Source organism: Dromiciops gliroides, chromosome 1, assembly GCF_019393635.1.
Source record: "Dromiciops gliroides isolate mDroGli1 chromosome 1, mDroGli1.pri, whole genome shotgun sequence".
Lineage (NCBI taxonomy): Eukaryota > Metazoa > Chordata > Mammalia > Microbiotheria > Microbiotheriidae > Dromiciops > Dromiciops gliroides.
Window position 1 is genome coordinate 123586069 of NC_057861.1, and position 20481 is coordinate 123606549.

The following is a 20481-nucleotide window of genomic DNA, read 5'->3' on the forward strand; positions in this document are numbered from 1 at the left end:
GAGATAGTTAAGATTCTTCCTCTAGCTTCTGATCTAAGCAATGTTTAGGCCTTAATTTTCACATCCCATGGAACAGGTTTTAGATAGTTCAATTAATTCTTCCTAGAAGAAAAGGCCCAGATCTCCCCAAAAAGCTTATGGAACCCTTTTAAAAATGTTTGGTTGCTTGCATTCAAAATTGAAGGGAATTTACTATTGCTTAGCACAGAGCCAGGAACATTATAATTATTTAATAAATGTTTTCTGATTGACCAACATTTCATTTAGACATTAGTAATGATAAAGATGCATTTTTCCCTTTCCAAGTTATCAAAGATACTAAAGGTCTTATTTTGGAGTCAGAGATGTTATTGTTCAAATCCCACCTCAGACCCTTAATAGCTGCATAAGACTGAGAAAGTCATGTCATTCTTTGATTGTAGGTTTACTCATTTTTAAAATGGAGATAATAATACCTATTATACCTATTTCAGGTTTATTTTGAGGCTTAAATGATATAATGAATACAAATAAATTTGTAAATTTTAAAGTGTAAATAAAGGTCAGCATTATTATCATGTATGTCTTCAATGATATCTTTCATTCCAATTTTCGCATGTCTCATTGGGAATATGCTGTAGTTTACTTGTAACCATAATACAATTTTTCATTAGTTCTGGTATTTAGCACAGTTCCTGAAACTTGTGTTGTTGAGTCATTTTTTAGTTATGCCTGACTCTTCATGACCCCATTTTAGGTTTTCTTGGGAAAGATATTGGGGTAGTTTGCCATTTCATTCTCCAGCTCATTTTACAGATGAGAAACTGAGGCAAATAAGGCTAAATCATTTGACCAGGGTCACACAGCTAGTTAGTGTCTGAGTTCAAATCTTTGAACTAAGGAAGATGAGTCTTCCTGACTCCATGCCTAGCACTTTATTCACTGTGTCACCTACCTGCTCTCTCCTGAAACGTGTAATAAATACTACTTAATTTTGAATAACTTTCCTTTATGATTCTTCTGAGAAAGTGATGATCCACAGTCAGAGAACATCTCTCAGATAATATTGTTAATAGAAAGATATATAGTACTTTGGTGGTAGGATGTAGCTAAGGATCACTGAAAGCACTATATTTTTGGTTCTGTAGTTCAAAAGTATATTCTAAAAGATGATGCATCAAATTCAATTCAATTGTGGTGATGGTGTATATCTTTAAATCAAATGGAATGCTAGTCTCCAAGAACTATGTTTTTTTTTCAAATGAAACTAATATGAAATTATAATAACCAAATTTTGCCTCTAAAAGAGATATAAACAATGTACTTCTTTCTCTTCTTTGCTGAGTAAGAGATGATGATTGCATAGCATAGAAAATCAGACTTGATGTATTGATTAGCAATACAAAAACAAGATATGAGTAAAAATTATGTTTTTAAAACCTGAAAGTGAAAATAACACAGAGGGCATTTTAGAAATACATGATGCATTTAATACATACATTATAAATAAGAAATCGGGAAGAACTCTAATAAGATCATAAAAGAAGTGTATATAAATTAAAGGAAGGGTGGTTCCCAATAAAAGAGCAAGCTAAATCTGATTGGTAGATCTCTGTTTTCCATTGGCATAATCTAAATTTCAAGGAAAATTGAGGAAAGGACCTAGGAAAATGAGTGGAGTACCTATGGAAAACAATGAGAGAACACGTATAAACATATTAGAAAAGGGGGTCCTGTGGATGGGCTGCAATCTACATTATAGGTAGAACTACATAAATCAATGAATTTGCAGATATGCCAAATTACTTGAGAGTGAGTAATCATTTGCTAAGCATATAAGAGTTCAAAGATAGAAACTATACATAATTTAATGCCAAAATAGTAAGAAGTATTTTAGAACAATATACCTATTGCACTAGTAGGTTGCAAATGATTTTTCCCTCTATGACTATCTCACAAGTGACACAAGAGGACAGGTGTTGAATTTCTATTTATAGACATTAAACAATCCCATGAATCATTTTGTCCTAAATCTAGACTTTGGTTCCCCAAGTATAAGAAGCTCAGGAGGTGGTAAGGAAGAGAGATAAAAGGAAAGAGATTAAAAAGAAAATATATATATATGTATATGTATATACATAAAATATAATGTTTAGCATGCTTAACATAAGATAAGATAGAGAATTTTGAATTTTGAGAAAATGCAGGGTCATGTTTCTAAACTTGTTCCCTTAAGAAGAATGATTATCAATGAAAGAAAATTATTCCTTCAGAAAAGCAGTAACCAAAGGCTTGAAAATTGTTTTCCTAACTTAACCATGAGTAAAGATAAAATGAAACAGCCCAAGAGCTTTGTAGTGGTTAAAGTCCCATATTTAGCTCCCCTGTTAATTGCCTTTTCACATTCACAGTTGCTCTCAGAACAGTAGACATTGATCGCCCCTAACATTCCATCTCCTGGCCCCATGACTTTGTAGAATTTGTCCCAGGTATTTGAAATTGGTTATCTCTTTCCCTGCCCCCCCCTCCCCATCACCAAGCATTCTCTTTAATCCCACATCCCCCAAAATAAATATTTTCAAAAGTCACATGCTATTCTCTATAAGACATTTTCTGCACTGTCAGGAATTTCTTCCACATTTCTCCTCTTGAAATTAATTTGAATATGTTTTGTTTTTACTTATAATAAATAGTGACTAAAATATGAAGCATCTCAGTGTCATAATAGATAAGGCGCTAAGCCCAGAGTCAGGAAGACTTGAATTCAGATCAGGCTTCAGAAACTAGCTGGGTGACCCTGAACTAGTCATTAACCTATGTCTCCTTCAATTTCCTCAAGAGTAAAATAGGAATAATAACATCTACATTCCAGTGTTGTGAGCATCAAATTGGATGATATTTGTAAAATGTTTAACACAGGGTCTGAATGTATCTTAAACTATATGTTGCTTGTAGGCAAAAATGATTTTGTTTTTTATCTTACTATTCTCAGTACTTAGCATAGTAGTTGTTTAACAATTGTCAAATTGAATTGATTTAAGCAACAACAAAAACCCCCTAAAATCCTATATTTACCTTTAAAAATACTAAGATCCATAAATTGGGCTCCATGAATAATTAATGGATTAAGATGAGCATGTTATTATAGGACAATCCCATGAATCCTTTTGCTAAAATCATCAGGGTTATGGGACTTAAAAATATATAAAACAGTCCATAGATCAGATTGTAGCTGAAGGGATTCATGCTTGTATTTAAATATGAGGCTCAAATTGGAAGCTGTTCAGGCAGAAAACTAATAGAAATGGGTGATAGCTAATTAACCTAAGGCTTCAAAGTAATTGCTCTTCAAGAAGTAATTTCGAAGGGCTCGTTCATTTATTTTGCTCTTTGCATTTCATAAAAAATGTTTCATTCCATTTTTTCTTGCATAAATAAAAATATATTAACATATACAAGTTTTTAATGTCTACCATATATGTCTTATAGATATAAAAATACTATTGACGTCTTTTGTTTTCATGTCACCTATATTTTCCTTTGTATTCCTCTTGTTTCCTCCTTCCAGAGAATCATCAGTAATGACATGTATTAAAAAATAAATGTCTAGATAGACAGACAGACAGACAGACAGACAGATAGATAGTAGATAGATAGATAGATAGATAGATAGATAGATAGATAGATAGATAGATAGATAGATAGATAGATAGATAGATAGATAGATGATAGATAGATAGAAAAATCAGTAATACTGATCAATATAGAAAAAAACCCTTTGGTTATATATGGTGATTCCCACTTGTGGATCCTACCCTTTGGAAAAAAAAAAAGGTGTATATGGGGGGGGAGTGTCCTCTCATATCTCTTCTGTGGGTGAAAACTAGTTCTTAATTTTTTCAACATTCAGTTTTGTTTGGCAATTATTGTTATTTCCATTGTCTTTGTTCTTGTCAATGTGTATATTGTTTTCCAGGATATGGTTACTTTACATCAAACCATTTGAATCTTTTCATACTTTCATAGATTCATAATTATTTTCATTTCTTAAAGCATAAGAAATGCACATTTATGTACCTCAATATGTTTAGAGATTTCCCAATCAATAGACTTTGTGCCCAGTTCTTTGCTACCACAAAAAAATGCTACTATACATATACTATACATATAGAGAGGTTTGATTTTTGTCAGTGACCTCCATGGTATGTATGCCTAGCAGTGAAATCTTTAGATCAAAATAAATGATGTTTAGGCACATTGCACAATTCAAAGTTGCTTTCCAAAATTATTGTTCCAATTCACAGCTCCACCAACAAAAGCACTACTGTGCCTTTCTTTCCAAAACATTTTCAACATTAAATATTCCTATCTTTAGTAATCTTTTTCAATTCATTGAATGTTAGATGAACCTCATTGTTGTTTCAACTTACATTCATATCATTATGTTTTCCCTTTTGTGGGGTTTGGGGGGCAATGAGGGTTAAGTGACTTGCCCAAGGTCATACAGCTAGAATTTGAGGCAGGATTTGAACTCAGTTCCTCCTGAATCCAGGGCCAGTGCTTTATCCACAGCACTACCTAGCTGCCCTCACATTTATATTATTATTAATGATTTGCAGTATTATTTCATATGTTTGTTAATAGTTTGCAATTCTGTTGAGAAATGTTATTCAGGACCTTTGACCACTTCTTAATTGTAAAATGATCATTTACAGTTAAAGTCACTTAAAATTATTTCTATTCTCTCTTTCCAGACTAATTACAAATTACTCCTCCTTAGGTACTCTATGTTTCAGGCAAATTTGCCTACTTGCTATACCCTACACAAGACATTCTGTCTCATGCCTGTGTGCCTTTTGTTTTGTTTGTTTTTTGTGGGACAATGAGGGTTAAGTGACTTGCCCAGTGTCACAGAGCTAGTAAGTGTCAAGTGTCTGATACCAGATTTGAACTCAGGTCCTCCTGAATACAGGGCTTGTGTTTTATCCACTGTGCCACCTAGCTGCCCCCTGTGTGCCTTTATTGATTAGTCTAGTTGTTAGTGGTATCCTGCCACCCTCCTCCCTTCCAAAATAATTCATATTTATAGGTGACACAATAAAGTGCTCCACCCAATGTTAGGAAAACCTGAGACTCAACGAATGGGAAATTGTCTCTTTGCTTCAGAAAGGAGTTGATGGTGGCAGAAAAAGGAGGGAGAAGACAGGATTTGACTTCCAGGGCAGAGCCCAGATAGTGGAGGAAAGGCAGTGAGCTCTTGAACTCATGACACAATCAATCCAAGAAATGTCCAAATAATGCCATAGAACAATGCCTGGAGCAGCAAAACCAACAGAAGAATGTGCTGAAATCATCTTCTAAACAAGAATGGCTTGGAAGGTCAGAAAGAGGGAGCTGCTGTGCTGATACAGTAATTGAGCCCAACCCTTCAGTCACCCTGACACAAATCCAGTCCCAGGAAAACCTCACTAGAGAAGGAGACCCCCCAGAACCTCTGAATCAGCTGAAGTGTCAGTGTTGACTGGAATTAAGCTCACAGTCTGGTGAGAGGACTGAGCCCTTGGCAGGGGGGAGACTGCTGGTGGTGAGGCAGAACTTGCATTTTTCACCCCTGCTGGAAACCAGGAGGTAGGCTTGAGTAGCAGTGGCCCAGGTGGCAGAGGGGCACAGGCTTGTCAGAGCTGACAACAACAAATAAAGCTGGTTAATTAGCAAGTTGGTCTGGGGTCATCTACAGACCAGGGAACAGGCCAGGTGAGTGAAGAACCTGATCCTCCTTAAATTGTACCAGCTGGGACTTCTGAAGCTTGGGATACTGCAGCCTGGAAACAGTGCCCCACTTTAAGGAGGAAAAGTCAACTTAAAAAAAAAGAAAGGCAAGATGAGCAGAGAAAGGTGAGGACCATAGAAAGTTTATTTAGTGACAAGGAAGATCAAGGTGCACCCTCAGAAGAAGATGTCAATGTCAGGGCCCCTATATCTAAAGGTTCCAAGAAAAATATGAATTGGTCTCAGGCCATAGAGGCTCTCAAAAAGAACTTTGAAGATGAAGTTATGGAGGTAGAGGAAAAAATGGAGAGAAAAATGAGGGTGATGCAGGAAAGACATGAGAAAAAAGTCAACAGCTTGAAAGGCCAAATGAAAAAGCTCTCTGATGAAAATAATTGCCTAAGAATTAGGATTGAACAATTGGAAGCCAGTAAATATATGAGAAACCAAGACACAATAAAGAAAATCCAAATGAATAAAAAAATAGAGGGCAATGTGAAATATCTCTTTGGAAAAACTGCTGACCTAGAAAATAGGTCCAGGAGAGATAATTTGAAAATTATTGGTCTTCCTGAAAACCACGATCAAGGAAAGAGCTTAGACATCATCTTCCAAGATATTCTCAGGAAAAATTGCCCTGATATTCTAGAAGCAGAAGCTAAAATAGAAATTGAAAGAATCCACCAATCACTTCTAGGAAGAGATCCCAAAAAGAAAACTCCTAGGAATATTATAGCCAAATTTCAGAGCTCTCAGGTCAAGGAGAAAATATTGCAAGCTGCCAAAAAGAAAGAATTCAACATAGCACAAGATCTAGCAGCTTCTATATTAAACAACTGGGGGGCATGGAATATGATATCCCAGAGGGCAAAGTAATTGCGAATACAACCAAGAATCACATATCCAGCAAAACTGAGCATAAACTTTCAGAGGAAAAATGGGACTTTAATGAAAAAGAGGACTTTCAGGTATTTGTGATGAAAATACCTGAACTGAATGACAATTTTTACTTTCAAATACAAGACCCTAGAGAACCATAAAAAATTGGAGTTGTGGGACATACCTGGGGTTGTGCAGTGGGTGACTGTCTTGTGTCTGAAGCTGGGTTTTGACTGGGATCCCCTTGGGTCCAGGGTGGATGCTTTGTCCACTGTCACCTAGCTTCCCCATGATGACATCTTTAGGGTTAAACTGAGGGGTGAGGGGAATGCATTGGGGGAGGGGAAGGGAAAAGGTGAAATCCTACATGGAAGAAACAGGAAAAGGCTTATGGAAGAGATGAGGGAGGTGCAGGGCAGTAAATGAATTTTATACTCATCATAAAAAGCTCAAAGACCTTAAACTCATCAGAGTAGCCTTAAGGAGGAACTAACACCCACACACCCAACTAGGTGGTATGATATATTTAATCTGGCCAGTAAATGAGCCTAACACTCATCAGAATTGGCTCAAAGACCTCAATCTCATTAGAATTGGCTCAAGAAGGGAATAACATATACACTTAATTGGGTGGAGTAATCTCTCTAACCCTGCAACAAAATAGGAGGGGAAGAGGATAAAGAGAGAGGGGCAAAAGAAGCAAGTACAGATTGGGGGAGGGGACAGACAGAAACAAATCCCTTTTGAAGAGGGATAGGATGAAAGAAGATGGATAATAGAATAAACATCAAAGGCAAGGGGATAAGGAGAGAGGGGCAAAAAAAGGAAGGGCAGATTGGGGGAGGGGACTGACAGAAGCAAATCCCTTTTGAAGAGTAACAGGATGAAAGAAGATGGATAATAGAATAAACACCATGGGGAAGGGAATAGGATGGAAGGGAAACAGATAACAATAGGAATCATGAGGGGGCAGCTAGATGGCGCAGTGGTTAAAGCACCGGCCCTGGATTCAGGAGTACCTGAGTTCAAATCTGGCCACCGACACTTGACATTTACTAGCTGTGTGACCCTGGGCAAGTCACATAACCTCCATTGCCTGCAAAAACAAAACAAAACAAAACAAAACAAAAAACAATAGAAATCATGAAAAAGAGAAAAGGGGGGGAAATTGTACAAAAAAAATATTTATAGCAACTCGTTGTGGTGGTTAAGAATTGAGAATCAAGGGAATGTCCATCAATTGAGGAATTACAGAAGAAGCTGGTGTATATGATTGTGGTGGAATGGTCCTGTGCTATAGGAAATGACAAATGGGATGATCCCAGAAAAACCTGGAAAGACACATGAACTGATGTATAGTGAAGTGAGCAGAGCTGGGATTACATTGTCCATAATGATGGCAGTATTGTTCAATGAGCAATTGTGAATGACTTAACTACTCTCAGCCATGCAATGATCCAAGACAATCCCAAGGGACTAATGAGGAATCTTACTTTCGATCCCCATAGAAAGAACTGATAAAAACAGCACTTGTGGATTGTACAAATATAACCTGGTTGCTGTCTTGTGGAGGGGAGAGGAAAGGGGGGAGAGAGGGAGAAAAATTTGGAACTCTGAATCTTATGAAAATAAATGTTGAAAACTACCCTTACATGTAACTGGAAAAAACAAAATAAATGCTTATTGTTAAAAAAAAAAAAAGGAAAACCTGAGTTCAAATCCTGCCTCAGACATTTATTAGCTGTTTGATACTGGACAAGTCATTTAGTCTCTCTTAGACTCAGTTTTCTCATCAGTAAAAGGGTGAGGCACCTACCTCAAAGAGTTTTTGTGCAGAACAAATGTGATAACGTGAAATTTTTTGTAAAAATTTTAAGCTCTACATAAATGTTAGCTTTCAGCTGTTATTATTATTATTACATAATTTAACTGTGAATGTGATTTATCCCATTAATTGGGTGTTAGAATCTTGAGATCAGAGATTATTTCATTTTTACAATTGTATTCTTGTTGCCTAGCACAATGCCTGACACATATTGCAGGAAGCGCTTAATGTTTACTGATTGATTGATATTTATATGACTGCATTCATTTTTCTTCTTGGATTGCCTTGGTGAATTTGAAATATAAAGGAAGAATTCAACACTTGATGATTAATGTTTTGCTATCTCTGGTACACATACCTTGGAATAGAAGTCATACCAAGCATTGTAATATGCAAGCAAGAGAAGTAGAATTGGTATCAGGAAACCTGGGTTTAAATCCCATCTCTGACACATACTAGATGTGTGACTTTGGGCAAATCACTTACATTTCTGAGCATCTTGCCTCATCTAATGCATGGAAATAATAACATTTGTACCATCAGCATCACAAGGCTATTTTCAGGAAAAACCTCATAATCCTTAAAATGCTGTGTAAGGATGAGTTATCATGGGATCCAAGATGAATCTTACGTTGAATCCTATTCTCTGGTGCATAGTGAACTGCTATAGCCTAATTTGGAGCGTAGATGTTGTATGTCTATACATTAGGATTATAGTTTCCTTCATCATCCTTTCTGGGCATTTTCTGAATATATTCACTGCTTTATCACAACCACACTGCACCTGATAGCATAGTCTTTCACTTTAGTGTAGAGAAAAATATCTCTTGCAATATTTTTAAAAGGTTTCCTCATATTGGAATCTTGATTGTTATTGGTGATAATAAATATCAATTCTTTATGAAGCAGTTTCCAACTTCTTGAGAAAATAAAGTTCTAATTAATTAAAACCATTGAAAAACACCTATTTTTATTTTAATAGCAGTGTTTTGTATTATTCTGATTACTCCAATTCATAGGACACCTAAAATATGAGTTTATCCTAGGAAGAGTATAATGAGCTACTGACCTAAAGTATGTTAAAACATATTTGGTGTGGGTAAGGAGGCTTAAGAATATTACCAATGAGGACCTGAACTAAGAAGCAACATAAAAGATCTGATCAAAGCCAAATGCATTAAAAGAATAGGGAGAGGACAAGTAAGATAAAAAGAAGGAATAGGCCACAGATAGACCAAGTAAGAAACAGTAAAAGACCCAGAGGAAGTCTTGGCCCACCTCAATTTGTGAACATAGGTTTTCTAGATCTTTTATTCCATTCTTCCCAGAAAAATATTGAATGTTTAATATACTATAGTATATGTATACTCACTTTGCTTCTTTCCATTGACCTTTACATCACTTAAAATGTTCAATGATTATTTTACATGAATCATAGGCATATGGGATCACTGAATGAAAAAACATTTACCAATGTTGCTTTTTTATTTCGTGGAATTGCTATTCTTATTCATGTGATTACTATAATTGTTCAACAAAAAAATGAGACTGTCATTTATATGCATAATTAGATTATAAACTCCTGGAGTTTACTGTTCAGGGCACCACAATGCTTCCAATCACACAAGCTCACCACCAGCTCATTCTCTCGTGTTCTGTCTCTCTGTCTCTGTCTCTGTCTCTGTCTCTGTCTCTCTCTCTCTGTCTCTCTCCTTTTCTCTGTTTGTGCTCGCCACCCCCCACATATCTAGTCAGCTGATTCTCCACTCATTCAAGTCACCAATATAGTTCAGACCCTTATTAAGTCTCATTTGGACTATTGCAATAATCTTCTAATAGATCTCCTTTGGTTAAGTCTTTCAGCACTCCATCCTCCACTCAGTCACCAATGTGATTTCCCTAAAGCACACCTGACCATATTATAACTCTTCCCCAAAGTCCATTAACCCTCTAATACAGTTAGGTTCAAATATAAAATCTTTTGCTTGGCACTTAAAGCACCTTATAACCTGGTCCCACCTTACTTACCTGCACAGTTGATTCTCTTTAAAGCTACAGATTTCAGGTGTGGTGGGTTTGTTTGTTTGTTTGTTTTGTTTTTTTAAGCAAAGCTCTTTGGAGTTAGCTGGGCTGGAGGCAGGTTTGGGTGCCTGGGGCCTTTTTACCCCAGAGATTTATACATTGTTTATACATTGTTTCCAGTTCTATTAATCTCACTTGTCTGATTCAGATAGTGTTTTAAACTTGTTCCCATTAATAAACTTGTTTTGTTTTTAGAAAGAGGCTGTTTCCTTTCTTACACTAATATTAAGGCAAGCCACCCAATTAACTTTTCCCATTATTAATTTTGGCCCTTACAGTTCAAATATAAAATCTTTTACTTGGCACTTAAAGCACCTTAACCTGGTCCCTGCTTACTTACCTGATTTCCTTTAATTGTAATCCCTTCCACACAAACTAAGATTTGGTTCCTTTAAAAATGACACATATCTCCCATTTCAGTCTCAATGCCTTTACAATGGCTGTCCCTCTTACTTGGAACCCCTTTCAATCTCTGACTCTTAACACCTGGCTTCCTTCGAGACTTAAGTCTCCCTGACCTCCTCCAGAAGGCCTTTCCTTTCAGCATAGAAGCTAGTGCTGTTCCCTCTAAGGTTACTTGCCATTTACTTTGATTTATTTGTTCCAATCTACATATTTTATGTTCCTCATTAGAATATAAGTTCCCTGAAGACAAATACTGCTTTATGTTGTTGTTTTTTAAATTTACATATCCAATGATAGCTCAGTTCCTGCTTTTGAAAAAATAGCAATTGCTAAATAAATGCATGTTGATTAACTATCCCTCAAGTTCCTTAAAGAAAGGAAACAAGCATTTTTTAAAAACTTACAACATAAGCTAAGTACTTTGCAAATATTATCTCATTGAATACAATGACTCTAAGAGGTAGGTGATTTTATTATCCCCATTTTACAGTTGAGGAAATTGAGACAGAAGTTGTTACTTACCCTAAATCAAAGAGCTAGTAAGTGTCTGAGGTTGGATTTGAACTCGGGTCTTCCTGACTCCAAACCAAGTGCTCTAGCCACTGCTTTATAAATATTAAGTAAGTTTAGATCTGGCTTAGTGATGCTTTAAAAAATTGTAATGTGTTTCAGTGAAAAAGGGACTTGATTGGGAATCAGAGGAACTATGTGACATAGGGTAAGTGACCAACTTTCTGGAATACAGTTTTCTTATATGTAAAATAAAAGGAGTTAGACTACATAACCCTTAAGATTCCTCCCAGTTCTAAATCTATGATTGTATGAAAGCTATATCCTTCCATTTTCAATTTAATTCTTGACCTCACAATTGACTTTGATTTGCATTGCATAGTACTGATGACTTTCATGTATTTTCTTTTGCAGGGTTTATTTATACATGTGGTGGAACATTAAAAGGACTCAATGGCACTATAGAGAGCCCTGGCTTCCCATATGGCTATCCAAATGGTGCAAACTGTACATGGGTAATAATAGCAGAAGAACGGAACAGAATACAAATCGTCTTCCAGTCATTTGCTCTAGAAGAGGAATATGACTACTTATCGTTATATGATGGACATCCTCATCCTACAAACTTTAGGACAAGGTTGGTTTGCTTTAGTATATATATATATATATATATACACATATATATATATATATATATATATATATGTGTGTGTGTGTGCATATATATATATATATATATATGAAATAACAATATTGTCTTTTAACTATGTAGTCTGTTTTTTAAAAGATGCTCTAAAATACATGGTGACATTCAACTCTGGCTTTGTTATCAGTAGCTAGAGTGGTAATGTCCCTTATGAATAATCTTATGCTTTTAAGGCACATTGATGATTCTGTCCTCCCAAATTCATAGAAAATTACTAAATGCACATGTTCCTGAAAGTTGCATGTAAACTGACTTTTTTGTAAACTGAATCACATTTAAAATTCTTTAATATCTAACTATTTAAAGAAATGTAATGACATTTTTGGTAAGTTAATGACTTCTCTTTCCATCAATAAAATGGAAAATTATTAATAGTCCCTTTTTATTGATGGAAAAGAGGCCTAAAGAAGATAAGTGATTTAGTCACCACCCCATAGCTAGAAAGTATTGATAACAGGTCTAGAGCCAAAATCACCTGACTATACACACAGTATGAATTCTACTACATTATACTGTCTCCGAAAGAAAAAAAAAAAAAGGAACCATAGGACCTTTTAAAAAATACACCCAATATAAGTTACCGTACAGTTTATAAATAATAAATCCTCTTCAGTTACTTAAATTTTCTGCTTTTACTCTCATTCACTTCTCTTTTTATATAATTATTGCAAATTTAGTATTTGTTTTTACCTATTTTCGATTTAGTTAAAAACTTAGCACTGACCTGCAAGAACTTTTAATAATGGATTATTGCTTCTTCTTTCCATCTTTGAAAATCTGACATATATTCATTAGTCACTTATTAAATGACAGCTATTGTACCATAAACTTTTTTGGTGTGGCAACTACTGTACTAGACTAGGGTATGCCACTCCTAGGCAGTTATCATCAGAATACAATTAAGTACATTTCTATATTTTTTTTGCAGGGTCACACAGCTAGTAAGTGTCAAGTGTCTGAGGCCCTACTTGAACTTGGGTCCTCCTGAATTCATGGCTGGTGCTTTATCCACTGTGGCATCTAACTGCCCCTGAGTTTTCTTTTTCTTTTTCTTTCTTTCTTTTTTTTTTTTTTTTTTGTTAAGTACATTTCTAGAAATGGAGTGAAGAGAACAAATGAAGGACTTAATTCTAGCACCTTCCCTGGTCTGGCACTGGGCTATGTTGAGTCTTCAAAAATAAATAAAATAGTTCCCTACTAAGCAGGAGTTTACATTCTATAAAGTTAAAGATAAGATAAAAACTCTAAAGATATTGGAGGAGGGACAGGTGGATCAAGGAAGATTCCACCAAAGACTTTCCAGTTAGAATGAATTTTGAAGGAAGATGAAGATTCTGAAAGTTGCTATAGATTCCAAAGAGGATGACACCTTGGACAGAAAGCACAGTAATCCAGCTTTACAGGAACATAGAATGTAAAGGGGAAACACATGAATTAAGGCTGACAATGGAAATTTGAACCTGATTATGGAAGGCTTTAAAAGTCAAACTAAGAAGTTTGTATTTTATCCTAGAGGCTTTGGCTCCTAGAGGGAGTCATTAAAAGTCTTTTGATCAGAAGAGGATCATGGGCAGGCCTATATATTACGAATAATATCTTGGAAGTCAGTGGAGGATTCTAGATTCCAGTAGAAGTAAAGTAAAAGGTTCTCAAAGACAGATACCTTCCTTCTTTCCTTCTTTCTCTTTCCTTCTCTTTCTTTTTCTTGTTTTCTTCTACCCTTACATTGCTCATTCTCTAAACCATAGTGAAGTGCCTATGAAATGCTCACTCAGTTGAATTGAACTGTTTTAGTTACATTTCCTCAAAATTATGCTACGTTGAAAGAAACTTTGTTCATATATTTAATTCGCCAATTCAGTGTACATGTATTAAGTGCTGACCATATGTTAGATACTATTAGATATCATGCATAGAGCACCAGCCCTGGATTCAGGAGGACCTGAGTTCAAATCCAGCCTCAGACACTTAACAGTCACAAGCTGTGTGACCCTCAGCAAGTCACTTAACTCCAATTGCTTCAGCAAAAATAAATAAATAAACAAACAAATATTAAATATCATGCTGGAAATTTGTAATATGGAGACAAAAAATAAAAATAGGTATTTCTGAGCTCATAGATCATTTCCATTTTTAAAGCTATGAACTTGTATTTTCAAGGCATTTAAATACAGTCCTTCCTCTTTGAATATAGCATTTTTTTCTTTTAAGAATGTCTATGTGGTTGTTTCAAAACAGGTTGCTTCAAAGCATGTTTGACTAAAGAATGTCCTGATCACCAATAAAGTTCTTCTTTTTTTCTGCCATATTCCTCTACTGAGAAATTCCTCTTTCCATTTTCTGCTTCACTGAATGAATAAATAAATATGAGTGAATGAATGAATAAAACATTTATTAAGGACTTACACTATGCAAAGTAGTCTATGGAGAACTGGGGATACAAATGGAAAAGTGAGCCAGTACTGGATTGCAAGGAGCTCACATTCTAATGTAGGACAAACTACATATGGAAGGTTTTAGAGACAAGTCAGATGGAAAATTTCTGTAGTCTTTATCTTCCAGGGACCAAGCAGATAGTAATGTCTCTTATGTCATTTCTATTGATAAAATCATGCCAGTTTATGATGTTGAACCCTTTGATAAAAACAAAGATTTTGGTGGCAAGAACTTTGTATTATGGGTCTTTAGTATATGAGGCTATGGTGCCCTCAGAAGCAGTTATGGTTGTTCAGTTGTGTCAGATTTTTTGGTGACCCCTTTTGAGGTTTTCTTGGCAAAGATACTGGGATGGTTCACCATTTCCTTCAGCAGTTCATTATATAGATGAGGAACCTGAGACAAATAGGGTTAAGTGACTTGTGTAACAATTGGAATGACGCCACCTGCTGGAGATTTACTGTAGAAGAGCTCCGCCCATGAGGTGAAGGTCTTTGAGGGCAAGACCACCCATCTTTTCTTTGGTGTCAGGAAGTGACTTTTGCTTGTGGGAAGGGGGAGCCTGGCCCTCTGACTTGCACTCTTTTCTGAGGATGCTGGTGGAGAAGGGAGCTAGAAATGTGCTCTCCCTTTAATAGATAGAAATCTAGGCATTTCTGTCTCTCTTTACCAAATTCTTATTCTCCTTAATAAATGCTTAAAAGTGTAACTCTTGCTAAAGCTTATAATTTATTGGCGACCACTCATTAGATATTTTAGACAGACTAGCTAGAATTTTAGCCTTAACTCTTGTCCAGGGTCACAGAGCTAGTAAGCATCTGAGACTAGATTTGAGCCAGGTCTTCCTAACTCCATTCCCCATGCTCTATCTATCCACTTCACTGCACTACCTAGTTTCCCCATAGAAGCAATTAAGGACCTTATCTCCACTGGGGTTGCTTCCCCAAATGAGGTCTGTGGACACTGAGCAGGAAACATTGCTGTTACTAAGGCTTTTATGTTCATGGTCCTGAGATTCCATATAAGTCTGAGGAGAGATGGTGGTGGTCAAGGTGGAGGTAGTAGTTTAACTTTATCTGGCACATGATGCCTCCTATTTTTTCCTTAGAGTACCCTACTATTTCAGTTAGGCTGGCTCACCTGCCCTGTGTGTTACTACTGGCAGGCAGCTAGTGAAAATGGCTGCTTCCTTCTCCACAGCATTTCCTTCCTCTGATGCTGGCTATAAGGGCTCAGCTGGAAGCAAGACTGGTGTTCTGCAGGGGATTGGTGGGGAGGAATACCATTCCCAGAGCTTTTGGGCTCGTATTATTACTATAACATCTGTTCTTTGGGGAAAAGATAGACTAGGCAGAACTTTTGGTCCTGCTACTTGAATACCATCATGCTTATCAAATCCTCTAAGCAGGTTCTCAATAACCACTTATTGAATAAGTAGATCATAATAAATTAGGCTCATTCTGTTAGTGACAAAGTATCAGGTTTATGATAGGAATCAGGAAAAATAAATCCTGTTCCTGGCTTGTGTTTGTATGCAGAGTATATCCTTGGCTGTTAGGTTATGAACTAGACACATTGCCATTTCTGGCACTTCCTAATAGTTTAAAAGATGAGCAGAAGAGTGAAGAAATAACAGTCTATGAGATTCTATTGGGGGGGGGGAAGCTACAATAAATTGTGCATACATTCTCAACTTTGAAAACAAAATACATATGAAATTACCTAGAGAGATGATCTTAAATACTAGATCCCTCCCAATATTTTTGGTTGGTTGATAATAATGACAAGTGATATTTATATGAAATTTTAACATTTGCAAAGTGCTTACTTTTCTTTTTTTTGTTGTTTTTTTTTTTGTTTTTTAGCGAGGCAGTTGGGGTTAAGTGACTTGCCCAGGGTCACACAGCTAGTAAGTGTTAAGTGTCTGAGGCCAGGTTTTTAACTCAGGTACTCCTGAATCCAGGGCTGGTGCTCTATCCACTTCACCACCTAGCTGCCCCTCAAAGTGCTTACTTTTCAACAAACATATTAGGCAAATATGGCAATTACCTCATTTACCTCTTTCAGATAAGGAAACTGAGCCTCTGGTTAAATGAATCATTCTAGGTCATGCAACTAGTAAGCATCAGAGATAAAATTCAAAGGCAAAACTCTCCTGATTCTTTTCATTATTCCATATTGCCTTTCAATTCTTTCTCAGTTGTGCCTGTGTACTAATGGACACACATTATGCCTTCCTCTGTAGGCTTATTTGAAAATTATTGAAATAGATGCTCTTGCCACATGTGAGAATTGACTTTTATCTTATATGATAGCATTCTAATGAATTTGAAAAAATACTATCAACAGAAAATTGGTTGTCTTATACAAGGATAAATTTAATTTATGTCATATAAACAGCAAAAGCTTAACCCACTGTATCATCTCTTGTATAGCCTGTACTTTTAGCTCACTTTAGAAGCTTAATGCATATATTGGCCTTTATGCTTAAAAATGAGCCTGCTGCTGCTGTTACAAGTGGTGTTTGTTGGGGAGTCTGAAAAAGATCCAATGTGTGAGCTACAGCCCCTGCCAGATTCTCTCTGTGTGTATAAAGTCTGTCCTTTGATTAGAAGTCAAAACTGCTGTTGGCAGGGCTTAATTCTGTTTGCTTCCCAGTCTCTTTGAGTCACTGCATTTTGTCTCATGTTGGGCCACATTCTCTCACTTTTACATGACTCTGGTGCTGCTGCTGCTTTCCTTCCTTAGTAATCAGAGGGTCATAGATCTGGAGCTGGAAGTGATTTCATAGGTAGTGGAGTTCAGCCACCTTGTTTTATAGATGTGCAAAGGGATGTCCAAGGATCTAAGTAACTTGCCAAGGGTCACTCAGGTAATAAGCATCAATGGTGAGATTTGAACCCTTATCTTCTGCCTAAACAGCAAATGTTCTTTCTTATATAGAGAGGAATTCATTTTATTTCCTTAAAATGTTCTTCATTCAACTTCTGGAAAATTTTAATATTTAAAAAAAAATTTTGGTACATTGTATAGATTTCCCGCTTTTCCCCTCTCTATACCCTTTCTCTTGGAGTCGTCCCCTTATAACAGATAGTTTTTAAAGAAAGAAAAAAAATCAGTTGGTCAATAAATTGGATAAATCTATCATTACCTGCAATGTTCCACTCTGCCCCACTCTCACCTCCTCATGGACCCTGACCTTCTTAAAGAAGTAAGAAATATAGCCTCACATCTCTTCTTTAAGACCAAGCTAATTCTTTATAATTTGACGATATTAAGTTTCAATTGTTCGTACTTTCCATTTAGATTGTCACATCATTGTGTATATTGCTTTCTGTACCTGCTTACTTTCCTTTTAATGAATTAATGTAAATCTTTTCATATTTCTATTCTTTAGGTTTACCATTTCCTCCAATATAGTTATATTCAATAATATAAATGTATCACAATTTGCTTAGCCACTTTCCCATAAAGGATATCTAATTTGTTTCCAATTCTTTGCTACTCTCCCCCTCAAAAAAAGTGTTGCTATAAATATTTTGGTGTTTTTGGAGTCTCTGAAATATATTTCATCTCTAATTGTTTTACCACTTCTCAGAAGATGTTGGATGGGAGTTTAATCATCCTTCTTTTTGTGACCAACCCAAAGAGATGAGTTGACTGTATCTTTCCTCTGGAATCTCATTTTTGGCTCCTTTCTTATCATCTGCTGAATTCTTCTTTTTGTTGTTGTTGAATCATTTTTGTTGTGTCTCATGATCCCATTTGAGGTTTTCTTGGCAAAGATACTAGAGTAGTTTGACTTTTGCTTCTACATCGATTTTTACAGATGAGGAAACTGAGGCAAACAAGGTTAAGTGACTTGCCCATGGTCACACAGCTAGGGATCAGATTTGAATTTAGGTCCTTCTGATGCCAAGGACAGTGCTTTATCCATTACATCAAAATGCTTCTGGGCAGCTAGGTGGCTCAGTGGATAGAGCACCGGCCCTGGATTCAGAAGGACCTGAGTTCAAATTTGGCCTCAAACACTTAACAGTTACTAACTGTGTGACCTTGGGCAAGACACTTACCCGCAATTGCCTCATCAAAAAAAAAAAAAATGCTTCCATTAGACATTTAAGACCACAGAAAAATGGCTGAATTGGGCATTTGGAGCAGTCCTACTTCGACCCTTTTGCTGTTTTTAGACTTTAAATTGAGTCTTCACACGAGACAGGTTTAGAATATATTTAGCCACTAGTTTAGCTAAATTTAGACCAACTGGCCATTTCAAATTTTAGCTTCTTCCTTTCCAAATATCAAAGGGGGAGTATTTTGAAAACAGAATCAATCATTCAAAAAATATTTATTAAGGTGCTTGGCATACAAATACAGTGAATGACAGTTCCTGCTTCAAGGAGTTTACATTCTAATAAAGAATACAACAAACACATTCCAAAAGGGAAAACAAGAAGGAATGTGTAAATATAAATATAAAAAAATACATCAGATGCTGAGGCAGAGTTTAAATATATAACCCAGAGTTAGATAGCTACTAAGTGACTAAAGGAGATTTAATACCGGTCAAAAGTAACATGGACACCTGGTTGTCAGGAAGAATGAAGAAAAAATACATCATGAAAAAATCTGCAATAAGAAGAAACTGAAGCATGGATTTCCAAGCATGGTTAATTTATTATCAAAGCTTGTAATCACCAATAAAAAAGATCCAAGACTCCTTAGTAGCCAAGTACCAATTGAGGGATTTCCAGGGAGCATGTTTATAGTCAATAGAAAGGAACTATTCAAAGTTCATATTCATCAAATTAATGCATATTCCTGATATTAATGCATTTTCATAGGGCCTAGAAGAATAGGGAGTATAACAAAAATAGGGAAGTAGGTCGATTTGTAACATTAGGGCTATAATTATCCCTAATTCCATATGATTTTAATTAAATCAAAGCTTGGATTTTTCATTGGCTTTGGTGTCTATGATTATTGAAGCAATTCATTAATATATTCTGAGAACATCATGTAGCATTTCTTTAAATTTTCATGAGAGTAAGTGAGCAATTAACTTACATACAAAAAGGTGAACTTTAACTTGCACAAAAAAGGGAAGCTTTATAAAACAAAGAGTTTAGGTGTACAGGAGTACAGAAGTTAAAATCTAACTAAAATTTTAATAAGTAAAATCTAACTAAATCTAATAAAATCTAGATTAAGCTTAATTCATAGCAGACCTTAGCTAAAAATCAGGTCTGATTATATTGATTGAACACAATTCCAAATTTGCATTTCTCAGATTCAGCTGTTAGTTTCTAGCATCCCAGGAGCAGAATCTAAACTTCAGGTGTTTGGGGGATGAGAAGGGGCAATGTGCAGGAAAGGACCTGGATGTAATATAATGGCTTAGTTCTAAACAAGATGAGATAAAGAAAAACCACAAAAACAAAAACAAAAACAAAAACCTCACATCATCTATAATTATATCAGTTTCAGAACAGAATTTAACATTTTGGTAATATGGAAATATTTCAAAATATCTATTCTTAATAATAGAATCTGTCCTCCTTGACAACCCTTTAACTGAAGTATGAATCCCTCTGAAAAGTTCAAGCTCAAGAAAAATCACTACATCTCAAGAAAGCCCATTTTTCTGCATTGGTACAAATTATGTTTTCTGGGGCTGATCAGATTGTCATTTTTTTCTATTAGACAACTTTTTAAGTATGTTTCATTTAATTAACTTTTAATAATATTTATTTCCCCAATTGCATGTAAAATTATTTTAACATTTTTTAAACTTTTTTTTAAGTTTTGAGTTCCAAATTCTTTCCCTTCCTCTCTTCCCTTCCCTTTCCCTGAGATAGTAAGCAATCTGAAATGGGTTATAAGCATTCAG

At 35.7% G+C, this 20481-nt stretch overlaps 1 protein-coding gene across 1 annotated transcript in view; it reads left to right on the plus strand.

Moving 5' to 3' along the window:
* CSMD3 (CUB and Sushi multiple domains 3) overlaps positions 1-20481 on the plus strand; it is a 1584452-nt gene that overhangs the window by 194140 nt on the left and 1369831 nt on the right. The window contains 1 exon segment of the mRNA XM_043974157.1: positions 11864-12086. Coding sequence (XP_043830092.1) covers positions 11864-12086 — 223 coding nt within the window.